Raw genomic sequence first — 18,049 nt, 5'->3', positions numbered from 1 at the left:
CATCGAATCGACCTATTCCCGATCATTGATTGATTGTAATGGTACCGTATTGACTCTTGCTAATTATCACGGTCGAGTAGTTGATTTCTGGTCGAATTCTTAAGTCTGTCGCATTTATATCCCTTAACGGCTTCACCTGATAGATTAGTTGTCTTATGAGTGATTAGCTCAAAGAAAAAGACTATAGGCGCGTCGATGAAAAGCCCAATTCATAAAGTCGGGACATGGTCGAAAATCAGGATGTCACAAACACTATTACATAATGAATGCTCGTTGCTTATAAGAGATATGCACTACTCATTGAATTATGGTTGCTCACTCATTTCTTTCCCAATCTTTTCAGGTGCCTCCATTAGGAGCCATTAGTACGAGAGCACTATTAATGGGTATTTTTGGGAGTCGGTTTTTTGGTATGGTTTAAGGCTGCATCCTTTTGGGAGGAAGGATGGCCATGTCACTCCCCAATTCTAGTAGGATTCAGGGTGTGACATCTTTTACCCGATTCTTCAACCTGATGCTTCATTCAAGGTTGAAGCATGTGGAACTTCACGTATCAATGGAAATGCCTAGCATGGTGATCAGATCAATAAATGTAAGTATGCAACAGATAAGATAATCGAGTATTTCCATCTTTTTTGGGAGTGAAAGAAGTTTCTTGCTAAGAAAGTGCGACAAGTCATATTCTTTTATGTGATTGTAACATTATTTGGTATGAAAATTATCATGTATTTCATTTATTAAGATTCTTTTCTTATCGCTACTATAATCAAAACATGGTATTGAAATTGATCTTGCCAACACAGTATATGCTCAGAGTTTGGGCTGGGGAGGCTGTTTCCCGCTTTCCTTGCTAAAAAATGTCTTTCTTACCAAACCGCTTCGGCAGGTGGAGGAACAAGACCAGCGTTAAACTTCACCTTTTTTTTATTTTTTCCATGACTAGGTACATCGCTTTCAGTGAACTTTGAGCGTATCTCACAATGGAAATACCTAGCAGAAGTGAGGGACTACACATGCTTGGCAATCTATCTACCTTCTAATAATGTTATGGTAATCTCATTTGAGTTACAATTTCTTCCACTCATTTCAACATTTGTGTGTTCAGAGCTCCTCTCAATGTAGAAACCGGGCTGCTTGGGCTGTGGCAGCGAAGCGCTCTCACTGTCCAACATCAGAAGCACAGTCGACATATTTGGTCTATCGTCAAGACGCCGTTGCACGCATAATAGCCCGACATGTATGCATTTTACGACTTCTGACAGATCGAAAGAATTCGGAAGTTGTGGATCTATGAAGTCGCTCGCCTTCCTTTCAAGCCACAACATCCAGGCCTAACAAAAAAAAAAAGAGTGAATTTTTAGGCCATATCCAGCAATAGTATTGCTTTATTATAAGAATTTGACTTCTTAGACGGTTGTCGCACGTGTCCAAGAAGATTGAAGCAATGGTCTGGATGATTGAACTCTCTATTCCTCTTTCCGCTTATTATCTCCAGCAACAATACTCCAAAGCTAAAAATGTCTGATTTTGTCGAGAAAAGCCCATCTATTGCGTATTCTGGCGCCATGTAACCACTGCAGGAAAAACGATATGCATAACAAGAAAAGGAATGTGTAAGCCATGAAAATCTGACTCACTACTTACTAAGTGCCGACTATCCTCTTAGTTTTCACTAGAGATATATCTCCGCCGAAGACTCTAGCCATGCCAAAATCTGATATTTTAGGGTTCATCTCATTGTCGAGTAACACATTGCTTGCTTTGAGATCCCTATGTATGATTCTCAATCTCGAATCTCGATGGAGATAAAGGAGGCCCCTCGCAATTCCTACGATTATGTCAAATCGCATTCTCCATACTAGAGAATTTTCCCTTGTTTTACCTGAAACAAACCTTTTTCTAATCAGTAATCTAGATGAGAAAACGTTTCCAACAGACTGTGTATTAAATCAAAATCAAACAAAGAAGGTATCGATCAAATCAAACCAAATATGAAAGAGTCTAGGCTTCCATTAGGCATGTACTCGTAGATTAGCATCCTCTCTTCTTCGATGCAACACCCCAGAAGCTTCACAAGATTTCGGTGCTGAAGCTTCGCGATCAACATGACCTCATTCTTGAATTCATTGAGACCTTGCCGAGAGTCTTCTGACAATCTCTTGACTGCTATTTCTTGCCCATTTGGCAGCTGACCCTGACAAGTGAATTGCATATTTTTTCCGAAGTGACATGGGACAATAGAAACGAAATGCATGAATGAAGAGTAGTGTTCTTTTGTACGACGTATGAAATTGTAGACTAAACTCTACCTTGTATACGGGGCCAAAACCACCTTCTCCTAACTTATTTGAATCACAAAAGTTGTTAGTTGCCTGTAAAATTGTGATCCTATCAAAGATCAGAAGCTGTAAGCTATTCTCATCTTCAGCTGGAAGGTCGAATGTTATCCCTGTTCCTGTTGACCATTGAACTTTCATCAGAACATATGTCCTTTTTTCCCCTAGAATAAATGAACTATATGCAGAAAATGAACATTTGTTGATGTATCTACTGAGACACGGGTGTTAGCAATGAGGCCCCAGCGATGAACTTTCCAAGTATCAATTGATCTAAAATTCATTTGACTTGATGAGAAAATATAAGATTCTTTTCTGCATGCTATCAACTTTCATTATTGATTGGTAACCCAGATGTAAAGAAAATTGATAGTAACAAAAGTAGCAATGCTATGACTTGACGCCAAAATATGAAAAGAGAGAACCAAGAATTGTAGTTGAGTACACTGTCTTTTATGAGATGACTCATAATCCTTAAATATATTGGTTCTGAAAGCAAATTCTACTCAGAGCCACAATTGCTATAGAGCAAGAGCTCAACTCAACTAATGGAAATGGAGTACCTTGAGCATGTTTTTTCCTCTTCCAAATAATGCAGAAATAAAGCACCACCAAAAGCACGACAAATGCCACGGAAATTGCCACTGCCACCCATTCTTTCCACTTGGAGTTCACTGAATCTGAGAACATTGAGAGAGGTTGAAGGTGATCAAAGGCAATGATGAATAGGATTATCATGAGTCCAGGAATAAAAAATAAAACAAAGGTATATGTACTACCAAGGTCTGAGGCTGAAACGCGAATGTAAAGATCTTGATTCGCATGTACGCTGAGTTTTCTGACGTCAAGAAGATCTCCAAACCATAGGAGACAGCCACTTCCACCTCCAGTGGCATCTATGTTCGCGTAAGCCCTGCATGAGCAGTTCTTGAAGCACTCGAATTCACATTCCTTAAGGCTCATGCTAGTGTTCATTGTGAACTGCAACAAATCAGGAATTTTCACACCTTCGAGCCTCTTAAACCCTTCTCCTTTAGAACAATTGAATGGGTTCTTACTGACACACCCACTAGACCACACAAGGCTATCCCATTCTGCCTGTGACTTCGGTTGATAACCGGTCATGCAGTTACATATTTGAAAATCACCGACTATGCACATGGTATTGGGCCCGCAATTCCCATAGACATCACAGGCATCATGCGGCAACATATAAATCACGGTCCACTCTTGCGTTTCCTCGTTCCACAGGTACCGTTGGTGGTTCCCTGAAGCGTTTAATACCGACCTCGTGATGGTGGACTCATTGAAATTGTTGAACGTGTAGTAGACCTCTTGAGAATTGTTGACGAACTTGGGGATGAATATCAAATTAGGAGTCAACGGAACCCCGCTGAACTGTATTCCATTCCAAGGCCCACTTCGGAAGTATTTGACACGTCCCTTACGTATGACTAGTTGGGGAATTATTCCTCCAAGATCGACACCGTAGGTGAAGTCTCCAGTTGAGGGATCCTCTGCGCTCTTCCAGGATGTCATGTGCCGGTCCAAACCCATCCTCAGGTCCCACCCGAGCTTCATGCCCGCCAATAATGTGTTGGAGGGACGATCGAAACTCTGCCAAAGATAGTTTCCGGAGACATTTTCACTGTCATCTTTCAAAACTAGATTTCCAGAATCCAGGAGCTGAGCAACTACGCTTTGTGAAGAAGTATTCATGTTATTCGACGACCACAAGACTCTTTCTGCTTGGTTGACAAGGACTAGTTTACCTTCATTACCTATCCTCAGAACCCCTGACGAATCATTCACCGGATTATCTCCATTTGCCACCCAAACAATGGTCTTTTCTGGGATGTTGTGGTACCATATTGCGAGGAATCTGTTGCTGGAGTTTCCAGGGCTGAAGAAACCTAGCTGAAACTTTTCTCCTGCCGAAACTAGAGTGTCACCATCACGAATTGGCTCAGATGAGCTTAACACATCAACTGATTTGCATACTTCTGCCAGCGAAAACAATGAAATTGAAATACAATAGAGTACAGAAAAACACAGAATATCCATCTGCTAGAGAAATCTTGTAATGGACTGTCCATATTAGTCTTTCATTCTTGCAAATAGACTTAGCAGGTGTCACACCCCAAAACCATCAAGAATGGAGGATGACGCGGCCATCCTTCCACCAAAAGGATGCAACCTCAATGTAATAAAATCTGACTCCCAAAAGTTCCAGCTATAACAATCTCACTCTAACGGCTGCTAAGCCACGAACCTGAAAAGATTTGGAAAGAATAAGATAAGCAACCACAACTCAATGAGTAGTACATATCTTTTGTAAGTAGAACAAGCAGTCATTATGCATATATATAGATCATTACCAAAAACTCATAATCAAACTCTTTAATATACATATCAAATCATATATAAGTTGTTTCATTTCGACAAGCTTTATACAATTCAGAAAATACTCATTAAATCATCATAAACATCAATGGTCAAGTCCATTGATTGGTCTCATCAAAATCACATGCCAATGGTCTATTCCAATGATCCATCTCATATCAAAACACACAATCGTCTAAATTTTTTACTCAATATCAAACCATGGTCACGAGACAACGTCTGGTAATAAGGCAACCGAGATTCTCCCTTGACAAGGTCTCTACCTACAAAGCCAGTGGCTTGGCCCATAAAGATATCATAAATCCGGTATGCATACCCACAAGCCTCTCAATGGGCTCTAGCGATATTGAGTACCAAACCCACATCCTCTAATATTTACAAAGTCAATCCATAATATTTATCACAAGTCAGTTTCATAAACCAAAATATGTAATTTTTTGCAACTCAGTTCATATGATAGAAATAATTTTTCGTAAATCATTTCTCATATCATTTCATAAATCAAATTCAAAATTGACAGGTATAACCTTTTGTATATTGTAATGTTTCTTGTAAAATGTTTCTCAAATCATCTTAGAACTCCTTCGATAAACCAATTCACAACGTAATACTTATATACACACTTTCATAACAACTTCCATAACATGTTTCTCAAATCACTCTCAGATAACCGAAGAGGAGTAAATGCCAATCCAGATTTTTATGCAATAAAAATGCTACTTCATAACTCATAATGTATCACTTTTGAAACATGAAGTCACAACTCGAAGAAGAGATATTACCATTCATATCGGAATGCCTGCAATTAAACAACAAAAATTATTCGAACCATCGAATTCACAATTCTATCAAATAAGCGAAAAACAACATTAAAATTGAGTAAGCGCTACCTCAATTACGAAATGGCTATACTACAAAACGCTAACAAAATAACTCTAATGCGTCAACAAATCGCATAGCCAAAATGATTATTCAAGCCATTCGCAACGTGGGATTCATAAGCGAAACCCTAAAATTCTCACTTTGACCAAACTATTGCTTTTTAAAAACTCTTGTCAAACTCCATGGGTCCACAATGTCATAATCCACCATTTCCCAAAAATCCCAAAGTTTCACAATTCAAAGATCAAATTTCACGGCTCGAATATCACTAAACTTCAAATATACAATCTAACTTTGAAAACTACTCCGATTAGACGACCGAGATATGCGAGCACTTACCGAGCATTGCGATACATCGCCTCCATGATGGGAATACGCAAAACCCCTCTCTTTTCCCTCTCTTTTCTTCTTCTTCTTCTTTCCCTTCTTTTTCTTCTTTTCTCTTTCCTTCCTGCACTCTCGACCTCTTTAATCTGAAGCGACCACTGTGGCTTCATTATTGAGGTCAATTTTCCTTTTATTTTTTTCTCGTTTGGGCTCACCACTCTTGACTTTTATTTTTTTCTCGTTTGGGCTCGCCACTCTTGACTAAGTCAAAATATTACAGCAGGAGGAGAATAAAAAATCAAGTTCAAAGAAAATCCGGTGTTCGCTGAATTGATTAGAGCCGTGGAGAAGTTCCTCGCGATGTGTTGGTTCCGTGATCCAATAATTGATGAAGATCTGCTTGTAGCGACGTACCACACACCTAACAGTCTTTCTGGATTGTCTGATTGTGTCACTTCTCACTAGTGAAGGATCCACATATGGATATTTAGCAAGCAAACAAGAATTGCCCCTAGGTAGTGAGGAAGTGGGTAGACGGTCCAAGACATTTTGTGTAATTGAACTTTTCAACTTTCGGGAATGTGCACGAAACTAGTAATCGCGTTCCCATGAACGACCCTTGTAAGCCAACTACCATTAGGTTAACTTCCTAGAAGTAGCGAAGTGTGAAAGCCTACCTATTTTTTCAAGTCAATCATGAAAACCAGATCCATCATGTCAATCATCAAGGACAAATAAAATTCTCCGTCCCTCATTATTGTTCGTTGTCCCGTCAAATTCTCTTAGCTGGATCATACCTCCCGCAATCCTTTAGCTCCAATGCTTTCTAACAGAACAAGGTCATTTTAAGGATGTTTAGTTATTCTTATGGTGGCTATTTCTTTTACCAGTTAGACATGGACTCTTTTCACTTAAACATCATTAGACCATCGACTCCATCCCGTCAGTCTTTAGGCATTGCATAAATCAAGACTACGTAGAAAATGTAAATTTACTCCTTAAAGTGGTAGCCCTAAAAATTGGCCATGTGAAGACTGGGGTCCATACCCTGCTTGCTCTGATGTTGTAATGGTCTTTCAAGAAAATTTTCTGGTTTTACTGTAAACAATGCATGATTTGCTGATTATGCATTGGAATGGACTGATTCAAGATAGAGCTGATTTCTCTATTGCATTTGCTTGGGGATTTTACTGTAGTTAGGGGCCCCTAAAGTAGATCCACTTATGGTAATTTGGCTTTTGACAAATCAGTTCCCTTTCCCGGACGCACTCAGTGGTCCAATTTCCTTTATTCCATTCTGCAATCATTTTTGGTGTAAACCCTTTTAAACAGCTGCAAATAGGTGAAACGAATGCGTTGCAAACACCAAAAGGACCGCAAGTTCCATAAGTTTCACAGCGATTTCTCGGTGCTTCCCAATCCGTTTCCCACTTCTTCACCTTTTCTTCCCAATAGGTAAAGTGTTGAAAATGGACCACACACACTCCTTCCAAAACCCTTCCTTTGTACTAAAAGCTTTCATAATAAAAGCTCTCTTTTTTTTTATCCATTCTCCCTTTACTATTGTAGTCCTTTATTATTCACACATAACACTTGCACACACACACACGCTTCAAAAAAATACCAACAGTGGTATCGAGGCGATTCGCCTGGGTTCGTAACTGAGCCAGGCGTAAGGGATCATGAAGCCAAAACTAGGCATGTCGGATGGTTATGGGCGTTTGTCCGCACCATCCTCAACTAAAAAGGCCAGAGCCCGAGCGAGAGCCAACAGAGCGGGAGCGGAGCCGAGTTAGAATCAAAGGTCGAGCCCGAGCAAGAGCCAAGAGAGCGAGGCGGAGGAGAGCGGAACCAAAGCCGGAGCCAGGCAGAGCCTACAAGAGCCGGGAGCCCGAGCCCGAGCTAACAACTACAACTAAGAACATTTCGATGCCCCGAGACATATGGGACATCGTTGAAGAAAAAAAGATATACGCATTCAAAGGTAAGTGCAAGTGTTTAAATAAGAGAATGCAAGGGATCGTGAAACAAGGACGGAAAAAAAATGCATGGGATAAATTACAAGAGAAATTTCAAGGTACGTTGAGACTTTATAACATAAGTGGAATATCCCGAAAATGGATCAAGGGGGAGTGTTGGAAATTAGTGATCCATTTTCAACAAATCTAGAAGTTTCTTGCTTAATGGAGAATGAACTTGAAGACACGTGAAGAAGCCCAAGTTAATCAAGAAAAGAGGGGCACACAATAAAATAATATTTTAGAAGTTGCTGGAGTTTTCAGGAGAATAAGCTCTACGTGCATGGAAAACTCTCAAATAATGAAGAACTTTCTAGTACGTGGGCAGCAGAACACGTGGACAGCAAAAAGGCCAAAGAAAAGTCAACAAAAGCTGCTGAAGAATAGAAAAATACAGAAAAATGGAGAAGCCACCAGAAGATGCGGAAGAAGTCGCAACAAGAGAAGACAAGAAGCCAGCTGTAATTTTATATTATTTTTGTACTCAATGTCGGTGAAGGATGGCGGTGATTCACGCCTATAAATATGCTTGTATATGACCATTTGAGTGGGTGAGAGGGAATAACCCTCCACCTTGTGTGTGAGGGGAAACCCTCCACCGTGTGAGAGGTCCACCTTGTGTGGGAAAACCCTCCACCATGACTATTTCCATCAACTATCATAATAAAGTTTTTTTTATATTCCCTTGCCATATTTCATACACTTGCACACACACACGCTTCCGCAAAATTTAACATAAAGCCCAGGAACACCCCTCGATGAAACGGACGAATAACAGAATGGAGGATTCTTGTAACTTTCTATGTACAAATAAGCCGTTCCCAGTTCTACGTCTTGCTCAGAAGTAAATCCAGTCAAGTATCTGTCGTCCATGTACGGTATGCCAATGAATGTTCACTTATCCCACTGTCTGCTTCGCCAGAAAGGAACTGACCTCTTCCAGACGAAAGACTGGGCAGGTATCTCAGACGAGATGCCTGCAATGAAATCTCCAGGCAATAAATCATTGGCTCTTCTCCAGGAGATCAAATATTATTTTTGCCCTGTTCTTGTATTAATTCCCATCTTCATGCCTGGTTATAAAGTATCAGTAGGATCATCAAAACTTTCCCAGAAATAATTTCCCGAATGAACATCCTGTAAGACGAAATTCCCCGTGTCCATTAAAACTGCTGCAGCATTTTTTGTCTGAATAGAAACATTAATTGACCAAACTATGTTTTGTTGACCGTCGAGAAGCTTTAGACTTCCATCACTGCCTATTGTTAAGGTGGCATATGAGTCTCTATATGAGAGAGGGTTGTCCCTATTGGCTACCCAGATGATTTTCGAGGGGCTCATGTTCTTGTAACGCATTCCTATGTAGTGGTTTTGCGAGCTATTGGGTGTGAAAAAGCCAAGCTCAAAGATTTGACTGGAGGACATGAGTGTTTGGTTCTGAAAAAGCGGTTGCGATGGAGTAATTTGGTAAACTGCATAGCAGTGCAGTACGTGAAAGGACAAGAAGAACATGAGCAAACCAAGAGGAAAATTCTTGAGAGAAGAAGTCGAAAAGATCATCCGATTGCTCATTTTTGATAGGCTTATGGTATTCTCTAAGATTTCACCCTTGCAACAGAACAAGTCGAAGTTCTAATATTGCTTCCAAGCCAAGAAACTGTATATTGTTGCGATGATCCTTTTCTGCATTTTTTAATATGATGCGATGGTAATTATTTGGTCAAAAGACTCATTGTTCTGATGCATCCCCGGAAATTCTGATAATCAAGAGTCAACCACTAAACTATAGAAAAATTTGACCAAATTAGGAAGACTTGGTGGAAATTCATCTGCAAAAAGTCCTAGATGCCATTCTGACACGACTCTTCCACAGTCAAGTTCATCTATGATACAGTACGGTCAGCGCAATCATTTTTCTAGATGTTATGACCTCAATGACCAGCAATGATCTGTTGGCATATGTTCTTCAAAAACTGTTTAAATTTGACTTGGCCCAGAGCTTATTTATGATACTTTAGGAGATTACGTCCCATTGAACTTTCAACCTCGTTGCACACATTAGAACTGACCCAAGATTGTAATCAGATGAGTCCAGCCAGGTTAAGCGCCCACCCGGGATTGACCCAGTGGAAAGCGCCAACCCGTGTTTTTGGCTCAGAAAGCAATGGATGTAGGTTCCATTCTTACCCTGAGAAACTTGGACTTAAGTGAGGGGCTATGGTAGTGGGTTGCTGTGTTACTTCTTTTTCAGGGGCTATGGTAGTGGGTTGCTGTGTTACTTCTTTTTCAGGTAGTCGGCTAGTTATGTCATGCCAGTGGATTATCAAAACCAAAAAACTATCGGGGTAAACACAGAATGCTTTGGACATGACTTGACCTGCTCAACCTCATAAAGAACGAGTTTACCTCCATCAACAAGAACGTTCACGTGTTATTTTTGTCGTGTGACGCATATAAGTACGTTTAAACAGGCTTGAAGTGTCGAAATTGTGAGATAGCACACGAGATCCTATGCACTAACAACCTAGTCACCATCTGGACCCAGCACTATAGTATAGAATGGTGACTATATACGTGCTTCATTTGGGCTTGTGACGTCCCTGAATTAACTCACTGAACTATTGTCCACTTTGATTTGTCCTCTACCAAGTCTCACAAGTGAACACCTTCCCAAGAGGTCACCTATCTTACAAGTGCCCCCACTTGCAATGTTGTTATGTCAAAAGACGTCTTCATGAGTTAATTCCAATTTTTACACACACGCACGCGTGCATGCGTGCACATCCTATACCGAGTCTCACAAGTGAATACCTTCCCAAGAGGTCACCTATCTTACAGGTGCCCCCACATGAACAAGTTTATCTTTGGAGTTTCAAAGCTAACATATACGTCTTTTGACAATCGCTCACTCCCTATTCAATGCACAATTTGATTCTATCCTACTCCCTTCACCATCGTAATTAGGCCTTTTGGCACCGGCAACCACTCCTTGCCCTCCTATGAGCAAGCTGCACCACACACATCCATTTGGCTCACTCCCTATTCGATGCACAATTTGGCTTCCTTTTGGCTCTTTATTTAGGCCCTTTGAGACCGACAACCACTCCTTGCCCTCCTTAGATTGGATCGTTACAAGTCCACTAACTTCCATGTGGTTCGTTCTTGAACAATACACCTAAGTCTTGCTTTGACACCATATACCGGCCTTCACAGTTTTGTCTTTTGGTGTTATACATGGGCACCTTCTCATAAGGTATTCCAAAGCTAAGCATTGTCATTGTGTGTAATGACACCACCATCCCTCTCCTAAGCCATAATATTGTCCTCTCTGGGTCCCGCACTAGCGGGGACGCACCGCCATCCCAATCAGCGACCCTCAAGGCTTTGTTCTTAGCACAGCGGAACCGTGTGTGAAACGCGTTACATAGATTAGAGGGACCCAAGCCTTTATAAACTAGCCCAAGACTCCCTCTCTAAGCGATGTGGGACAAGAGACATGCCCCTCCTTGCATACGTCTGAGGACTGAGGCGCAAATGCACCGCCATCCCTCCTCCTCGTGCACCGTCGATTGGGCTGTCACACATTGTGTCAAAAGACGCCTCCATAAATTAATTTCAATTTTTACATATAGCTCTCCAAATTGCTCTTTCGTTGTTCTATGCATAATTAGGTTTATTTTTGCTCCCTCCATCATCCTAGAAGCCTGTTAAAAGCTACTCTTTGTTCAGATCCTCTAGCTCCCATGACCATTCCTCGTCCTCATCAGACTAGGTCGTTACATTTGTTTCAATAAGTTGATTGATTGCATAGGTTAAATGCTGTTGTGTCATGAAATATTGAAGCTAAGACACTCATTTGAATTCTCTAACTCTTGTATCATGCAACCTTGTGTTTGGCAAAAGCCACCTTACAAGTTTATTTCGTCTGGTGGTCAAGCCTCCTTTTGTTTAGAATTTGGGTATTTCGAGCTCCTTCCCACTTCTTTTGATGGTAGATTTCTAATATTGCGCTTGCCAAAAATAGAACATTGTTCCACAGTCGGTAGTAAATTTATAGGATAAAGTGCACTTGAAGTTCTAAAACTTGTTTCACCAAAAAAAAAAAAAAAAAGTTCTAAAACTCGTCATGAAATGTGAGTCTAATACTTTTAAAAAAAAATGCAATCAATTTCTAAAATTTGTCAGTCCTAAAAATGACATAAATCAAGATTTTTAAATTTTTTATAAAATTTCTCACATAAAATTTTCAAAAATACAATAAATGAAGGACCTAATTGAATTGATTTGATAATTTTTAGAACTTGATAACACGTTTGAAAAGTTTCAGGACTTAATTGTACTTTTTGAAAATTTTAGGACTCCATTGCACTATTGCACTATTGCACTCTTAAGATAAGTCTTAGGACTTTCAATATACTTATCTCTAAATTTAAAAAACTATTAGTAGGTAAAAAAAATTACCGGTAGTTTATTAGTCCAACGTCAATTGTTTGTATGTTACCATGTGAAAGAACAATTTTACCATCCACTGACTTGATAGTAAATTATCAATTTTTTTAGATTTTACAAGTAAGCTCGTAAACTGCTTGTGTGAGTTACTAATAAAGTAAAAGTTTTACCATCCACAAATCCAATTTAGATTACCACTTATATCATAATTTTACGAGTGGACGTGTACTTGTTTATAAGTTACCAAAGAGATAACGATTTTAACATCCACAAATCTAAATTTTATTTTGGATTTTACAAGTGGTCATGTAATTGTTTGTAAGTTACCAACGAAATAACATTGTTATTGCATGTCAAGATTTTCGGGTTTAATTTATCAATAAATAGGATGCATCCTCGCTTCATTTCGTCGATTTATTGGTCCCGAAATTTCAACAAAGAAATTATCGGAGGAAAAATCGAAGACCGGAAGGCATTAGAAAGGAATTTAGAATATTATTGTTCTTTTTTCTTTTTCTCTCTCTCCCTCTCTTTTCTTTTCTTTTCTTTCTTTTCTCTCTTTTCTTTCTCTCTCCTCTCCCCTCCCCCTCGTGCGAAAATCCCCCACCGCTCACTTCCCTCTCTTTTCTTTGACCAGTCAATGCTTATCTCTCTCTCTCTCTCTTTCTTCTCTTTCTTCCTCTGCACGCCCGAGCGAATGAACCAGCTCTTCTTCTCCTTCTTCTTTTTCGCGTGCGAACCAGCAAGCCGGAGCAGAAGCGGCAGCCGCCCGCTCGCCGCTCGTCTCGCCGCCGCACCGCCACCCGCCCGTCACCGCGCGCCCAGCCGCCGTTCGCGTGCGCCCAGGCGTTCTTCCCCGCTCGGCTCAGCTCGATTCGCCTCTGTTCAGCCGCCATTCGGCCACCTCCGGCCGCCACCCAGCTCCGTTCGGCCACCGCCTAGCCCCGCCGGACCTCCCCGCGATCCCTTAGCCCTCCGCCGGCCTCCCCTCGCCGTTTTGGCCGCCGGATCTGCTCCAACCAGCCAAGGACAGAAACCCACGAAATGGGTTTCCAGCTGGTTTGGGCCCGTTTTGGGCCGTTTCCCGGCCCCGAACCCGAGGCCCGCTTTGGGAAGTATCGTTCCTCGCGTCGCCGCCGTCGGATTGATCCGATTTGCGCGCGATTTGGTGAGTAATCTCACTAATCTTTGATTAGTTGGCTAATTATGCTTTAGGTTGTTTTAGTTTTAATTAATTATGTTTAGGTTGTTAGATTAGAATAAATTAGCAATTATTAGTCAATTGTGATGTGATTTAGATAAATTGATTGTGCAATTAACAAGTAGACGTGGTCTACTATTTATTGGAAGTATCTCGGGAATTTTCCGACCCCTAATTGGGCTTCAATTTGGCAATTCGGGCCTAAGTGAGATTTTTTGGGCATTTAAATATTAATTTTCGGAATTAAATTAAATAATTATTTATTTTCCGAAAATTCAAGGGAAAGATGGTTTGTGACCGGAATATTATGCGGATGACTGTGGTGAAGTCCGTTTATTTAATCGGGCTTTATTTTGAGCTAAATTGAATTTTTTAATATTAATTATTTAATATTCGAAATTAATTATTTATTTATTTATTTTCCGAAAATTCAACTGAGATGGCCTGGAACCGGAAAATTATGCTGATGACCGTGGTGAAGTCCGTTTATTTAATTGGGCCTTATTTTGAGCTAAACGGAATTTTTAATGTTTAATAATTAATTTTCGAAATTAATTAATAATTAATTATTTTCGGAAATTAAGATTTTGAAGGCCGACTGACCGAAATCTCGTGCGATTGTCGTGGTGCAGTCTGTTTATTTATTTGAGCTTTGAATTGTGCCAAATTGAATTGAATGTGGAATTTAGGATATATTCCTAAATGGTTGTGGTTAACTATTTCATTGAGAAGCCATTAAATCTTGCAAGCGGTCGAGTGGGACCGTAAAGCCATTAAATCTTGCAAGCGGTCGAGTGGGACCGTAAAGCCATTAAATCTTGCGAGGGGTCGAGTGGGATAGTAAAGCCATTAAATCTTGCAAGCGGTCGAGTGGGACCGTAAAGCCATTAAATCTTGCGGCGGTCGAGTGGGACCGTAAAGCCATTGAATCTTGAAAGTGGTCGAGTGGGACCGTAAAGCCATTAAATCTTGCAAGCGGTCGGAGTGGGGCCGTAAAGCCATTAAATCTTGCGGTCGAGTGGGCCGAGTAAAAGCCATTAAATCTACCCAAGCGGTCGAGTGGGACCGTAAAGCGGTGTTGAATCTTGAAAGTGGTCGAGTGGGGACCGTAAAGCCATTAAATCTTGCAAGCGGTCGAGTGGGACCGTAAAGCCATTAAATCTTGCAAGCGGTCGAGTGGGACCGTAAAAAAGCCCATTAAATCTTGACGGTCGAGTGGGACCGTAAAGCCATTGAATCTTGAAAGTGGTCGAGTGGGACCGTAAAGCCATTAAATCTTGCAAGCGGTCGAGTGGGACCGTAAAGCCATTAAATCTTGCAAGCGGTGAGTGGGACCGTAAAGCCGTTGAATCTTGAAAGTGGTCGAGTGGGACCGTAAAGCGGGTGAATCTTGCAGTGAGTGGTGGAGTGGGACCGTAAAGCCATGAAATATTGAATGTTCTTGAGTGGGACTACGAATAGCAATAGCTTGAATGATCGGGGAAATGGTCGAGGTTGACATGTGTCGCAAGGTCGATTGATCATTGTTTGATTTGATGTTGTGAATTGATTATTTGAATGTGAATGGGTAGTGAGTGGTCTTGTCGGCTATGTAACCCGGCTAGGTCGATTTGATCGATCTTTGATCGGTGATACGATTCTTGAGTGCCTATTATGAATTATCTTGACTTGCGGGTGGGATCGATGCCAAGGTACGTCTTACGCCTTTGTGCGTGTATAGGCGGCCTATAGTATAGTGGTTTACTAATCGGGCTTAGTGGGGTAGAACTCGGCGAGACGTAGTCTCATCCAGTTTGGGAAAAAACATTTCGAGGACCCCGATGAGGAGGCGATGAGGAGGAGTCGAGAAGGAGAATTCGGAGGTGAAACTTAAAGAGAAGGATTTTGGAAGAAGAAGATAAACTGAGAGGGGCCTTGAGTATGGCTGGATGGGGTGAAAGTCTACCTTCTTTTGAGATCTCTTTTTGATGTGAATAGTTTTGAAGTGGTTTTGTTTTGTATAAAAGTTTGGTTATAAATTTCAATATGAAAAATATGGCCACTGCTTTTCTATCCCATCGTTTTATTGTCGGGGATTTTAATTTGCTTCCATGTGCTTAATAATAGAAAGGGTCGGCGATACTAGTGGGATATCGCATTATAAAATCGACCAAATAGAAGGATGTGCACGTGCACGAGGATCGGGGCGTGACAACTGTTTAAGTGGTATCGAGCTAAGTTGAAGGTGGAGTGATAAGGAGCGTTGACCATGGGATAGTTAGTAGGAAAGTCCTTTAAATTCATATTGGTGCATGTCTGTGTTAGCTGGATGCTAGGATTGATTGTCGTGTGAGGATCGCTCATCTTCTAATTCAATGTGGATGTGGAAGACGGGTTTTCGGTGTAAAGGCGAACCATGAGCGAGCGAGGAGGCGAGAACTCCTAGTAAGAGGACAATGTCCTACGTGACTCGGGATAATGCACCGGTAAAAGGTCGGTACGAGGTGGTTGTGTGAGTGTCGGCTCACGCCGGCTCAAGTGTAAGAGTACCCCGCGAGGTTGGTACTAGTGTAGCAGCGTCGAATGATCCTAAGTTCGATAGGATCGTTACGATGCAAGTACTTCTTGGGAATTGAATGAGCCGGTAAGTTCAAGATCAAGTTTGTTGTCGTTGTCGCTATCCACTACCGCCGTTAACCGCAAGCGCCTTTGTTACTACACTGTTGAGATCCAGTGGGGATATGATTTGGGATCGAGCCATCGCTTCCAAGTCAAGGTACGAGATCCGGTTCGGCGAAATGGAAATCGGTCGGGAAAAGATCGAAGTCGAGCGGTTCCTTGAGGCCGATAGGACAACCCGAAAGAGTGTGTCTTTGTCCTTTGGGCGGGGAGATAGAAGACTCACTGATGAGTGCCGAAAGTATGGAAGGAATGCATGGATTAATCCTGTGTTCGAGAATGACTAGAACATGCTTTGATGGTAGTGAGCACGGCCATCAAGTGAAGGACTATCGGTTGGGGTTTAAGAAGAACACCAACACTATTACTACCATTGGAACACCGTGATATGGCAAAGGAAGAACGGAACCCTATGCCTTATTCAATGAAAGAATATTTTGTGGTGATTTTATCGAATAGTGCCGAGAGAATGTTGGGATTGTAAGTGTGGAATTTGGTTGTTTGTTAAAGTTTGTAGGAAAAGAACCATTGACTAGAGTTATACTTGATTGGTTGGTGTATAACTTATTCGTCAAGTGTAGAAAGAATTGGTTCTTGAGCATTTTATGGTGATGAATTGTTATGGTAGAGTAACCCGACTTATTCCGGGAGCATGTAGAAATCGAGTTTCCGAGAATTGAGAAGGGTTCTTGACTTCTTTGATTTCGTCACTTGAGGTAACTTTGATTGTCGGACGAAGTTATCGAGATTAGTGAGCAATGATCGAGATAAGGCCAGTTGAAGAATTAAAATTGAGAACTCCTCGGTAGTCAAGAATTCTTGGAAGTGTTGCCGAAAAGTGGTGGACCGTTGCCAGAGAAAAGATAGAATTACGATTGAGTTAACATCTGGAACAGAACCATTCTCTAAAAGTCCTTACCGGTGGTTGTTGTTTGAATTGATAGAACTAATGGTTCAGATGTGGGGATTGATGAATGATGAATTCATGCATATCAGTGCATCACTTTAGGGATCATCAGTTTTGTGAAAAGAGAAAGAAAGATGGTTCGTTGCAATTATGCATCAACTATAATCGACCCAATCAAGTGACAATCAAAGATAAGTGTTCATTGTCAAAGATCGACGAATTAGACGACTTGTTATAAAGAGTGTGGATGTCTTCAAGAATTGACTTGAGGACAGGTTATTGTCAGTTGAGAACCGGGAAGGAGGTTATATTGAAGATGGCATTTCGCACTTGATTTTGTCCTTGTGAGAATAATGTAAAGCCATCGATTTGACGAACGCTCCGGCCCATTTGTCATAGATTTGACAAATCAGTGTTCAAAGAATATCTAGATCAACGGTGATCGTGTGGTATAGCGACATTATAGGGTGTTCATTAAGTGTTGAGAATCACAAGATGCCCCTAAGAATGGTCGTGTGGTTACAGGTAAAGGAATCTTCATGGAACCAACCAAGATCGAATCGATTGTTAATGGACCGAGACCGACATCAATGTCGAGATCGAAGTTGTGGGGATTGGATGATTACTACGGAAGGTTTGTGAAAGAATTTTCAGCATCGGTATCATCATGGGCTTGACCTCTTGAGAAGAAGAGAAATTCATTGGCATAGATAAGTACGAGGATAGTTTCCGAGCTTCAGTAAGATCAGGCCACCGCACTTATGCTAAACTTTCATTTGGCTCTGGAAAGCATGAAACCTTTAGTGATGTGTCTTGCCAACGATTGGGTATGTATTGATACAACATGAGAAGATTGTTGTATAACCGT

At 41.0% G+C, this 18,049-nt stretch overlaps 1 protein-coding gene across 3 annotated transcripts; it reads right to left on the bottom strand.

Annotated features, from left to right (window-relative positions):
- Nucleotides 1-902: 902 nt before the first annotated feature.
- On the bottom strand, nt 903-6,435 carry LOC104447406 (G-type lectin S-receptor-like serine/threonine-protein kinase At4g27290). 3 transcript variants are annotated; one of them, XM_018874811.2, is made up of 8 exons: nt 5,961-6,434; nt 3,116-4,608; nt 2,900-3,016; nt 2,310-2,455; nt 1,987-2,194; nt 1,645-1,882; nt 1,424-1,574; nt 903-1,331 (listed from the first exon to the last, which is right to left on the bottom strand). In XM_018874811.2, exons 2-8 carry the CDS (start codon nt 4,398-4,400, stop codon nt 1,026-1,028), a joined length of 2,451 nt encoding a protein of 816 aa, XP_018730356.2. In that variant the 5' UTR covers nt 4,401-4,608; nt 5,961-6,434; the 3' UTR covers nt 903-1,025. The 3 variants fall into 3 exon arrangements, with proteins under 3 accessions (XP_018730356.2, XP_018730359.2, XP_039168565.1); XM_018874814.2 differs by lacking the exon at nt 1,424-1,574 and having other exon boundaries at nt 1,190-1,331; nt 1,638-1,882; nt 5,961-6,435; XM_039312631.1 differs by lacking the exon at nt 1,424-1,574 and having other exon boundaries at nt 1,195-1,331; nt 5,961-6,435.
- Between the last annotated feature and the right edge of the window lie 11,614 nt (nt 6,436-18,049).

The sequence above is a fragment of the Eucalyptus grandis genome, chromosome 5 (genome assembly GCF_016545825.1).
Source record: "Eucalyptus grandis isolate ANBG69807.140 chromosome 5, ASM1654582v1, whole genome shotgun sequence".
Taxonomy (NCBI): domain Eukaryota; kingdom Viridiplantae; phylum Streptophyta; class Magnoliopsida; order Myrtales; family Myrtaceae; genus Eucalyptus; species Eucalyptus grandis.
The sequence above is the reverse complement of the archived record's forward strand: the minus strand, read 5'-3'. Positions and strand labels throughout refer to the sequence as shown.

Excerpts from the sequence above, each read along its gene's own strand:
- LOC104447406 (XM_018874811.2), bottom strand. The coding sequence starts at position 4,400 with ATGGATATTCTGTGTTTTTCTGTACTCTATTGTATTTCAATTTCATTG. Across the intron at positions 1,883-1,986 it reads CCTAGACTCTTTCATATTTG|GTAAAACAAGGGAAAATTCT; the intron begins GTTTGATTTGAT and ends GGTTTGTTTCAG. Across the intron at positions 1,332-1,423 it reads GCTTCAATCTTCTTGGACAC|GCCTGGATGTTGTGGCTTGA; the intron begins GTGCGACAACCG and ends TTTTTTTGTTAG.